General features: G+C 39.2%; 1 protein-coding gene across 9 annotated transcripts in view; it reads left to right on the forward strand.

Moving 5' to 3' along the window:
• Positions 1 to 3284, forward strand: part of MIER1 (MIER1 transcriptional regulator) — a 55487-nt gene extending 52203 nt beyond the window's left edge. For 8 of the 9 annotated variants that reach the window (XM_028163076.2, XM_007164302.3, XM_028163067.2 and 5 more), the window contains one exon: positions 275 to 3284. In XM_028163076.2, the coding sequence (XP_028018877.2) occupies positions 275 to 603 (329 nt within the window). In that variant the 3' untranslated portion in view covers positions 604 to 3284. The remainder of the gene's footprint in view (positions 1 to 274) is intronic. The other variant, XM_057541940.1, reaches the window with a different exon arrangement.
• The last annotated feature ends 9175 nt before the right edge of the window (positions 3285 to 12459 follow it).

The raw sequence follows: 12459 nt of genomic DNA on the forward strand, positions 1-12459 counted from the left end.
ACTTATTTAATCTTCACAGCAATCTTATAAATTTGTTGTTATCCTCATTGTATATGTGATGAAACTGAGGTACAAGAGAGTGTAAATAACATGCCTAAGGTCACACAGCTACTAAAGTAAATAAAGCCAGAATTCAAACCATATGTATACACAGATTTGATACCTCACTTGCTCGATAAAAAGTTATTTTACAGCTGTTTATAGCTGTGTTATAATAGTTTGCAAATTTAGCTTTTTAATATTAGCAGTTTCATTCACGTTTCTTCCAACTTAGGGGTGTCATCTAACGGACCAGGTGAAACATTAAACAAAGAAGACGTGAAAGTTGAAGGGTTACACGTTAATGGACCAACAGGTGGAAGTAAGAAACCACTTCACACAGATATGGATACTAATGGTTATGAAACAGATAACCTTACCACTGACCCAAAAATTGCCCATACGACTGCAAGAAATGAAAGTGATTTTGATGAAAAAAGTGAGAGACCTGCCAAAAGGCGAAGGGTGAACAGCAATGGAAAAGAAAGTCCGGGTTCTTCTGAATTTTTCCAAGATGCAGTCTCACATGGAAAATTTGAAGAACTTGAAAACACAGACGACTAAATTTTAGACTTATTTTACTTTCTTTGGAGTAAATTCTGGTGTGACTAAAGTTTTCAGGGTTGATGGGTTACCTTAAAAAGTTGACTTCCTTGAAGCAGTTGGTTAAAATTTGAAAATTTGAATTGTCCTAACTTTAGTAAATAAGATTTCATAATTCTGCCTTTTGCAGACTTTTTACTTTAAAATTGTGAAGGCCCTTTTAAGGATATATAACAAATAGTTTAGTAAATTTGAAAGATATATCTGTACCTTCTCATTTGATGTATTAATCCTCAAATTTCACTACAAGGTACTTTTTGCTTAGTTTGATGGCAAAGAAGAAAAAAACAAGTTCAAATTTCTGATTAACACCAATTTTTGAGTTTCTTGAAATGTCTTTTATAACAGACATTTTTCTTCTCCATACAAATTGAGTTACCATTATTAAGGAAACCCTTATGAATCCTGAAAGTTATGCTAGCATGATTTTTTTATATATAGAAGTTTAAAAATAAACCAAGTCAGGTTTGTATATGTAAAATTGTTGACATCAATGATGTCTTTCCATATTCTTATCTGGGCTTAAGAAATACATTCTGTATTTTTCCAGATTCTTTGTAGCCTTTGGAAGATTTTTACAGTACATATGTCTTGACTGAGCTGTCCTTTCTTAATACAAAAGCTTGTATAATTTTCTTAACTTGTACAGTTGGTAAACTTTTATGAGATGAATTGATATTCTGAGTCTGTCAGCTTTCATTTTATTTTGCTAAGGTTTTTCTAATGAATTTTTAAGTGTTTGTGTAGTAACTAAGTCATGTTTCTTATATCCAGGTGGTAAAAGCATTCATAAAGGATTGTGAACATTTGTTTTTTTTCAAGTTTCTACTTAAGGACAAATAGTTTGAGAACTCTGAAATTAAGCATGATACTTAGATCACATAGTTTGTTTTGCATTTGCTATAATTTTCAAAATTATTTTTGAAGCAAGACAAAAGTTTAATGTTGGCTTAAGTGCTTAAATGTATCATGCTGACCAGAATCCTGTTCAGTTATTTTTATATGCATTACAAAATTTCCCATTTTTGCATTAAATAAACAGGGGAAAAGGTCAAGTGATACTTAGATATTGGCACACACAGTTGGCAGGCAACAATATTGATTTTATGAGGAAAAAGTGATAAAGTTAGACGTTTTTAGACTTCCAGTTAACAATCCAGCTTTTCAGATTTGATAGTGTATTTCCAAAGTGAAAATAAGATATTCAGTAACCATTGCTCTGTGTGATTACAAATAGGATCATCCATTTGCATAGCCTTGCAATAGTGCCATTTTATTTTTAGTGCAAAATTCTTGTTTAAAAAATGTAGTTTTATACAGCTGATAGACCAACCTATATCCAAACTTTTATAAAAGATTATTAACTATTCTTGTTTTATCACACAGGCATACCCCAAATGCTTCTACTGACTCATTTTCAGCCATCAAAGAGCCAATGCCTTTTTAAAATAAATCTTCTGTGGTCTTGTTTTTAATGGCTCAACTGTCTAATGCAACTGAGTAGAGGTTTGCACTGAGAAATTATGGTTTAGGCCTTATCCCCCGAGAAGTATTACTATTAACCTATGTTCAGACTGCTTCCCTCCACCAATGTGAACAACTTTTTCTCCCCAAACAGTGTTAAAAGCCACTTTACAACAACACTTGACTTCATATGATGTAGATTCACTGTTGTTACATACATATCCAAGTAAATCAAAGTTTTGGATGGAAGTGTTGAGAAGCGTGAACTTCTTGTTGTTTTTGTTTTACCTAGAACATTAATTTATCCAGAATGGCAGCTTTAGCAGATGGTCACAATCCATTTTCTAAATCAGATTTTATTATACGAATCCAAAGTATCCTAGCTCTTTGTCAAAGGTGGTCGATAGAAATAGTGATGATGAACTTTAAGTTGTTGCAATATTAGAGTTGCCATTTTCACCTTTCTTTTGAAAGATGCATTTTGTTTGCAGGTTTGTGAAGTTCTTGCAGACTAACAAACATTACAGGAACATTTTAAATAAATTCTCAGGCATGTTTGCAAATACGGCACATGTTGTATACATGTTAGGAAATTTTACTTTTCTTGATCTTTTTAAAGTATGCTTAATGAAAGACATTCCACTATTATAATAACATAATGCTCAGCTTTTCATAGAGAAATATTTAATTGTATTTTATGTTTATACAGGTATTTCACACAGTACTTTGTTCTTCATAATGCAGCCACTATAACTTGATAATTCATTGCACTACTTTAAAAATTTTTAGTAATACCATGCATTTAATTTGCTTAAGAATTAGTACATTTCATAACTCTTGAACTCTTGACAAATTGCATTGGGAAAAGAAGGCTTCGTTAATACTTAGTCTCCCTCACCCCATACCTACCCCCAGCAAAGCACTATCTGTCTGTCTTCATTTGGAATGGTTTTCTGTTTTATGATGTGCTTTCAAAAGAGTTCAAAATTTGCAACTCAGTTCAACACAAATCTGTTGAGCTTTCAAATGTATTTGAAGTAATATTTAAATAGGCATTTAAAATTATGAATTAGATGTTTTAAAATTTATGCATAGTAATTTTGCACTATTAGGAAATTCCCTTCCCCTATTCCCTGTCTGCCATTCTGAATATGCTTATTAAAATATTTTTTTAAACATATTTGCCTACATAATGCTTTGTCAATGATTTTTATTAGGTTGAGTAGGTTTTAATTATAGATGTTAAGTTTGTATGATGCACATTGTTTACAATGCAAATATATACAACTTCTGTTCCTTCTGCTCCTGGACGAAGCGCGTGAAGTAGTGTTTCAGTGGCTCCTGATCCCTTTTACCTCATGGGTAAATGGGTGGATGATGTATTTTTGTCTTTTTTTTTTTTTCCTCCAGAGAGATCCTTTGGTCTGTGGACCTCTATTCACCTGTTTCTCTTCCTCTGAACTATTTAATTAAAAACATTTTGTTTCCTTCTTTTGCAGTGCAGTGTATGTATCACATATGATTTTGCAGAAAAACTTTTTTGTCACAGTATTTGATTTACTCTCAATGGAAAATTAAGAGTGCGCACTTTGAAAATTGGGGCTGATGAATTTTCATAGGCAAGATGTGTGCTGATGACCCTAGGGGGTGTGTAACTGGCTCTATATCACTACTAAATACCAAATCAAAAATAAAGGTTTTCCTAACTATACTCCATATTCATGAAAAGTGCCAATGTGGAAAACCATATGAATCTCTCTCCCTAAAAATGACCTTCCTGTATCACATAAGTATACTGATTATAAACTTTTTATCATAAAATCGATTCTGCTCTCTAATAATCAAGTTTATCCTTTGCAGAATCTTAAGGGTCATACCCCCCCAGTTATGGACTGATTTTATGTATTTAAATATCTGCATTAATCTCTGTCTTCTAATACCAATTTTCTATAACCTTATTTCTTATTATTTACCCTTAGTATTGTGCTGGCATCTTTGACATCTGTATGTGCGTGTTTTTCCTTTTCCGAACATGATTGTTTTTTATCTTAACTTGTTTTTATACTAGCTTCTGTGACTTATTTAGGATACATAATATACAGCTGACCCTTGAACTAAACAGGTTTGAACTTAATGGGTCCATTTATATGCAGATTTCTTTCAGTAGTAAATACTACAGCACTACATGATCCATGGTTGGTTGAATCCGTGGATGTGGGACACTGGATGAGAGAGGAATTGTATACGGAGGGCAGACTGAAAATTATACGCAGATTTTCAACTGCATGGAGGGTCGGCGCCCCAGCCCCTGCGTTGTCCAGAGGTCAACTGTACTTAAAATGTCATTTTGCTTGTTCTAAGAAGTAAACTCGAATGTACTTTTAAAGTCTACTTATTCTGTGAAGAACATTGAGGAATTGCCATATAAACTGGACTTGAATTCTAATTCTCCTTTGTCCAAATTAATGGTAAAGTTTTCTTTACATTTAAAGTCAGTGGTGACAAGTTTTCATCATGTTTCCATATACAGTATTCAACAGATATTTGGGCCTGTACTTATGCAAGCTACTATGCTTGGCTTATGGCTTCAGAGGTGTGGCATGTCCTCTTCAAGAAGGCATTAGGTAAGTGCAACAGTAGAAGTGCATGCTGAGTACAAGGAGGGCACAAGGAGAGGAAGAGTAGGCACCATCTCAGGGAAATGAAGAATTAATGACTCCATGCCCTATAATTCTAGCTAAATAAGATTTTCCTCGAACTTAATATGTCTGTTAGAAATTAAGCAACATAAAATAAATGTACGAGTCCCATAAGAAAGCATTTATTTTTACCATTTCCTGCAGGGCTGATTACAACAGCTGTGGATTATGCAGGACTCGCCCCTTTTGTCATTCACCGTCCAGGGAGCACTACTGTAAGGGGGGGAGGCTCCTGATTCCCTAAAGAAAGGAGAGGTGAGGCCTCATCTAAATTTGGCCTGATTATACAGTTTCACCTTTTGCTATTATCGTCATTAACATGAATGGTTGACTGAATGTAGAGTTGGTTAAATGTGTCTTTCTGCACACCAACAAGAACGTGTTTGCCGAGTGAGTTCAGGTAGGTTCTAAAATAAATGGTTTTGCTCTTTCTCTCCAAAAGACGATGGACTTTGAATTAATGTGAAGAATATACACTTAAGCTTTTTAAGCAGAAAAAGATCTGGACCCTCAGTTAGGGTGGTTTCTTTCAGAACTGAAAGAAATGAAGCAGAGAATGGCATCAGAGCCATTTTAAATTCCTGAGCCACTTTAAATTCCTGACCAGGGCTTCCCTGGTGGCACAGTGGTTGAGAATCCGCCTGCCAATGCAGGGGACACAGGTTCGAGCCCTGGTCTGGGAAGATCCCACATGCCGCGGAGCAGCTGGGCCCGTGAGCCACAATTACTGAGCCTGCGCCTCTGGAGCCTGTGCTCCGCAACAAGAGAGGCCGCGACAGTGAGAGGCCAGCGCACCGCGATTAAGAGTGGCCCCTGCTCGCCGCAACTAGGGAAAGCCCTCGCACAGAAACAAAGACCCAACACAGCCATAAATTAATTAATTTTAAAAAAAAGTGATTTTTTTTTAAATTTAAAAATTAAAAAAATAAATGCCTGACCAGAAAATCTGGGTTGAGGGAAAGAACTCACCCTTAGTCTACCCTTGTCACCAGTTGTGCTTTAGCTGAGTGAACGTGAGAAACCAGCTCTGGCTAGGAGCTACTGTGGTGCCAGTCATTCTGAGTCTGAATACTCCATTAATCCCCTCTGAACACATATTTGTAGATGGTGGAAATTTATTTGGATGGCTGGTGGTTCTGAGCTTTCAAACAGCCTGAATTCCCGGCTCCATGAACTGCTTTGCCATGTGGCCTTGTTACTGCATTGCTGTCTGCATCTGCCTCCAGTGTTTAGCAGACAGGCAGTTGCATTTCAAAAACATACTATAAACACAATTGGGCTGTGTCTACAAATCTCCTAAGTGGCTAATGCTAATATTCGGCCAAAAAGGATGAAACACCTCATTTAGCTCTCTCATCTGCCACAATCTGTGTCATACCTTTAAGTGAAAAGAGCAGGATGACCCCAATTTTGTTCAAGGGATATATTTCATGCATATGTACGGTTAGGAAAAACAATGGAGGCCGTATGCCAAAAATGTTATTTCTAAGTGGTGGATTTACACTGGTCTGGCTCTTATTAAAGACTTAAGTCTTCTATGTAGCACTAGTCACAGGGGCCATTTTGGTTTTGTAGGATTATCACCCCCTTGTGATCCTAAGCCTCATGAGAGGAAGGGTCATGTCTGTTTTCTGACTACACTCTCAGAAGATTGACCCACTCGATTTCCTTATCTCTGATTATACCTCCATTTCAACCAAGGGATGGTCTAAAATATGCACAGTTGACCCTTAACACAGATTTGAACTGTGTTGGGTCCTCTTATATGTGGGTATCTTTTTCCAATAAATATAGTACCTGTATTTTCATTTTACAGATCTTGAAGTGTGGGGGAAGGTTAGCGTTTGATTGGAGATCACAATATGTGGAATCAAAAGAATTAGGGTTTGAGTCCTGATTCTATCCAAACTCAGCTTCCTGCCCTTGGGTGAGTCATTTACTAATTCCTTTGTTTTGGAGGCAGAAATAGCAGTACTTGGATTTTCGACTGCACAGGATTGGGGTAGGCACCCCTAACACTCCCACTATTCAAGGGTCAACTGTACTTTATTCTGAATCCTCCTATTCAAACACAGCCTTTTCTACACCATGCCACCTCTTTCCATCCCACTCATCCAAATTCAGCCATATTTCAAGATTTCTCCTCTTGATTTGGCCACTACTTTGTCATACATCTTGTGCTAAATAAACAGCTGAACTGCCCATCTGTAAAATAAGCATGATAACCCACAGTGCCAGTATCACAGGGATTATAGAATCACACATGGGAAATTTTTTTTATCCCCAGAAAGTACTAGATAAAGACCTAGTAGTAGCACAGGTCTATAATCCCCTACCCAAAATCCCCATAGCCAGAATTTTTCAGATTTTAGGGAGGTAATACATCTGTTCTATAAAAGATCCATGGCAGGGTATAGAACCTATGGTAAAAACACTTAATGTCCACAATAAAATGTATTCGTATTCATACAAATTTCAGGTCAAATACTGCTGCCAAATGAGTTTGCCAACAAACTCAAGAAAAAACTTGGTTTTCAGAGCAATGTGAATTTCAGAATTACAGGCTTGTAGTAGCCTTCAAATTTGGTAGCAGTCACTTGGCAGTTGATTCCAATTACTTTGTTATGTAACTGGCAAAGAGGAAGGTAAACAGGAAGCCAAAAGTAAAACAGCAGGGTGTGCTTTGCTAGGTACGGCAGCTACAACAGAACCCTGTACACTGGTCCTTCCGCAGAGCCAACAAGAAGCCTGTACGTGAAGCAGCAAGTGGGTGAGAGGAACCTGCCAGAGCCCAGATGTAACCCTTCTGGAACCTCCCACTCAGTCCTCTGATTTTATAGAAGGGAAAACCTAAGGCCCAAAATGGAGAAATGACTTGTCCAAAGTTCAACAGCCTTAGACTGAGCTTCTTAGACAAGATCAGATCCCCCTGTCTCTTTCTTTCACGACACTTAATAGTTATATAAGTAGGTATCCGTGGCTAGGGCCATGGGCTCAACCCTTAGCCAATCAGTCCCTATGGCCAGGGAAGTGAATACTATTAGCCATCCTTTAGCCAACTCATAAGGTGGGAGCTCCTTTTGGATTCATTTGGCTAGGACAGTTGGGGAAGAGCCATTCCCTCAAAAGGAGCATGTGCCGGTCACAGACGAAGGGTCATTAGGCAGCTAAAACAAGCCTATTGCAAATAATATATGTACCATTATTGAGTGATTGCCGTTACACGCACTGTGCTAAACACTCACAAACCAATCTCACAACGGTATTTCCCCCAACTTACAAATGGGGAAACTAAGCCACCTTGAGAAGTTGAAAGACTTAACCTTTCCAATCATTTGGATTTTGTTCACTTTCTGTTTTTCCAAGTTGGATCTTTGCGTTCAGGGAAGATGTGTGTGTTCTGGGGTAAAAAGCAGATGTTGCTTGCAAACAACATTTTCTCCTAGCCTGTTTCCCACAAGTCAGTTTTGGAAAGGAGAAAGTCCCCAAATTGAAAAGATGGTCGGTAGGCTCTGGGAAAAGCTGGAATGCAAATCTCGTTGAGTAAGACATCAAAGGAATGGCTGCATGGGGTGTAGGACAGGCTGCACTCTAGGCACTGGAACTTCCAGGAGGAGAAAATATCACTGTGCCGAAGTCTGGAATCTGTGCTGCCACCTGCCTTCAAAGGACACCTTAGAGTCAGTCATTAAGATGAGTTCAGCAGTGACCATGAGGCGCTGAAGACAAGAATGTCCCCCTTCTATATTCTAGGCACCAGGTGACTCTCCCTTCAATCTTGTCTAACCTTAGAGAAGGACTGAGATTGAATATCCTGCCAAGTGGCAAGATGGGGACTCATGTAATTTGATTTAAAAGAATAATTTGACATTTCCTCCACACGCAAACATTACACTGTACTGCAGCTCCAAGAACTCAGAGCAAAAGGTAGGCCTTACAGGAAGGCAAATTTATATTCTGTAAAGCAAAGAATTTCTCACAATTACCACTGTCCAACAATGGGGCCTTCCTGTGCCTGTTTCCTCACCTCTAAAATAAACTTAATAATAGGACTTATATTAAATGACAGTTTAGAGGATTCGAATGTACCTATATGTAAGGTGCCAAGAAGAAATGCCTCCCTAGCATGTAGCAAATGCTCAGTAAACTTATTTTTACTGTGGGTAGCGGATGTACTCTGTTCCATGGCTACACTTCAAATTTACCTTTTTGGAAAACACTTGGAAACCTAAGATAAATACCTTAAAAATGTTCATGTTTGGTCTCCTGAAGACATTAGATTTAGGCCAAAAAAAAAAAAAATTCACCACAGTTTTACTTATAAACAAAAAATAGAAACAGATTTCATCATCACCTATTAATTCTACCTCCTAAAATAACTCAAATCTTGTTTCTCTGCCGTGCTTTCACAACCACATGTTAGGACCCCATCATTTCTCACCAGGACTGTGCATCCTCTGGCTGACATACTTACCTGTACAGTCCCACCCTTCTTTGACCACCACCTGACAGTAATCTGCACAGCAACCTCAGCGATCTTGTTATAGTGCAAATCTGATCTATAGCAGTTCCTTGATTTAGGCACACTGGTAGCCAGTGGGCCAAACCTGGCTGGCAGATTTTTTTTTTTTTAATTTTTATTTATTTATTTATTTATTTATGGCTGTGTTGGGTCTTCGTTTCTGTGCGAGGGCTTTCTCTAGTTGCGGCAAATGGGGGCCACTCTTCATCGCGGTGCGCGGGCCTCTCACTATCGTGGCCTCTCTTGTTTCGGAGCACGGGCTCCAGACACGCAGGCTCAGTAATTGTGGCTCACGGGCCTAGTTGCTCCGCGGCACGTGGGATCTTCCCAGACCGGGGCTCGAACCCGTGTCCCCTGCATTGGCAGGCAGATTCTCAACCACTGCGCCACCAGGGAAGCCCTGGCAGATTTGTTTTAATTCGAATGCCTTTAAGCAGGTAGGTACCACAAGCCCTACCACTCACTGTCGTATGTATTGATTGCATTCTTTCAGATTCACACTTCTTTCCTGCCTGGGCCCTGTAAGATTTGAATTTGTCAGTCTACAGTATACAATCTAAATACTGCAGCTGGCATAATCTTTCTAAAATGAAGAAGAGGCTATGTTTCTGCCTTGCTGTGCTCAAAAAATGTAGCTACTAATTGGCTACTCTTTGTCTAGCTGTATTCAATTCAGGAAATACTGTGTCCCTACAACGTTACCCAGCACTCTTCTACGTGCCGGGGACACAACAGCAAACAAAACAGACCAACATCTCTGCCTTCATTAAGCTTAAATTTGATAAGAGGAGACAAGTGCTGTGGAGATAAAGCATGGAAGGGGACAGGGAGTATGGTGGGGTACCATTTCAGATCAGCTGGCCAAGGAAGGCCCACAGAGATGGGGGCATGTGCTATAAAGACATGGGGGGAGGGGTGGAGTGCATTCCAGACAGAAACAGATACAGTGGCCCTGGAATGCTGGAGGCCTGTCCCTCCAATAGCTTCTCAGTTGAATCCTAGTTGTCCCTCAAGAATCAGCTCAAATGCCGTTTCTCCCAAGAAATTTTTCCTACCATTCCCAGGTAGAATGGCATTCTTCCTCCCATAGATTCTTACATATAGCTCAGATAATTTCATGATTCTGTCATCATGTGTAGATATTGGCCTCAAAAATATCCACTGAAAAAAATAAGTTACCTGAAGGATAAGCAGACATGATGACGCACTTTGGTGAAACTCTCCTACTGCATTCTCCTAACGCAGGGATGTTATCTGGAATTCTTTGGAAAAAAGGTTTTGGAATCAAAGTCCAGATTTCAGTTTATCAGCCCTTGTTTAAGCCACCATTTGTACAACAATATTGTCCCATGAAAACGCATGATAGAGGCCTAACTCTGTAAAAGCATATAGCAGGCATAAATAAGTAAATCATAGTGCTTTTCTCCTTCTTGGAAAGCAAATTGCTTTCCATCATAGATTCCCCCAGTGTAGCTGTGGCCACAAGAGGGCACCATCAGCACAACTGAAAAGCATGGCTGCTTTGCCTTCTCAAGCTCAACCAGCCACCAGCTCCTGCCAGCTTTAAGTCCACTGTGTGTGAACTTTGAATGAAGAATGCCAACTGACAGGCATATGGTGGTGATGAGCTTGGTACCACCAAGTATATTACAAGGAGACGAGGAGAAACAAGAATCTAGTGTGGTGGGGAAGAGCAAGGACTGATCAGGATTGGAATGTGGGTTCCACAACCACAGTGCACAGCTGTACCTCCCTCAGCTTCACCTGTAAAACAAGGTCGTGCCAGGCCTCTGCTAGAGGCTGCGCACTGGCCTCAGTGAGCTCAGTCTTGCTCGATGGATGGATGAACAAACAGATGTGATGAGAGCTGCAGGGAAGAAGTCCTGGGGGCACGTGGTCACTGCTCACCTGCTGTGGATACACAAAGTCCCCAGCTCTGCGCTCTGCCCCTCTCGACAGTGCCTCTTCCGTGCTGCTCCCCGATAACTGACGGCCCTGTGCGCGGAAGCCAAGCGAGACGATAAACCAGCAAGGGGCTGCGTGAAAGAGCATATATCTCACAAATTAGAAAGAAAAAAACTCTAAGATGATATTTAAAAGTCGATTAAAACACATGCCTTAAGGACAGTCTCTTCAACAACTGGTGCCAGAAAAGCTGGATATTCACATGGAAAAAAAAAAAAAAGCTGGACCCTTACCTTGAACCATACACAAAAACTAAGACTTAAAATTATACAACTCTTAGAAGAAAACGTAGACAAAAGCCTTCATGACAATGGATTTGGCAATTATCTCTTGGATATGACACCAAAAGCACAGTCAACAAAAGTAAAAATAGACAAATTGCACTACATCAAAATTTAAAACTACATCAAGGGACACCAGTCAACAAGAATCAAAAGGCAACCTCCAGAATGGGAGAAAATATTTGCAGATAATATATTTGATAAGGGGTTAAAATTCAGGATATTTATGAAGAAATGCCTAAAATTCAAGAACAAAAAAATCCAATTTAAAAAAAATAGACTTGAATAGACATTTCTCCAAAGAAAGTATATTAAGTGGCCAACGAATATATGAAAAAATGCTCATTAATCATTAGGAAAATACAAGTCACAATAACGTATCACCTCACACCCAGTAGGATGGCTACCATCAATAAAACAGAAAATAGCAAGTGTTGAGATCGGAACCCTTGTGCACTACTGGTGGGAATGTAAAATAGCACAGCCACGATGGAAAACAGTATGGCAACTCCTCAAAAAATTAAAAATAGAATTATTATATGACCTAGCAACTCCAAAAAAGAATCGAAAGCATATTCGCACACCCACTCCTACAGATTTTGTGTCCCATCCCCCTCCCCCAATTTATATGTTGAAACCCCAATCCCCAATAAGATGGTATTTGGAGATGGGGCCTTAGGGAGGTAATTAGGTCATGAAGGTGGAGACACTCAGGATTACAGCCCTTATAAGAAAAATCAAGACAGCTTGCTTCCTCTCTGCTCTCCACCACGTGAGGATATGAGAAGATGGACATTTGCAAACCAGGAGGTGGGCTCTTACCAGATGCCAGACCTGCTGGCATTTTGATCTTGGACATCCCAGCCTCAGAACTGTGAGAAAAAAA

This window comes from Balaenoptera acutorostrata, chromosome 1 (genome assembly GCF_949987535.1).
Source record: "Balaenoptera acutorostrata chromosome 1, mBalAcu1.1, whole genome shotgun sequence".
Classification (NCBI taxonomy): domain Eukaryota; kingdom Metazoa; phylum Chordata; class Mammalia; order Artiodactyla; family Balaenopteridae; genus Balaenoptera; species Balaenoptera acutorostrata.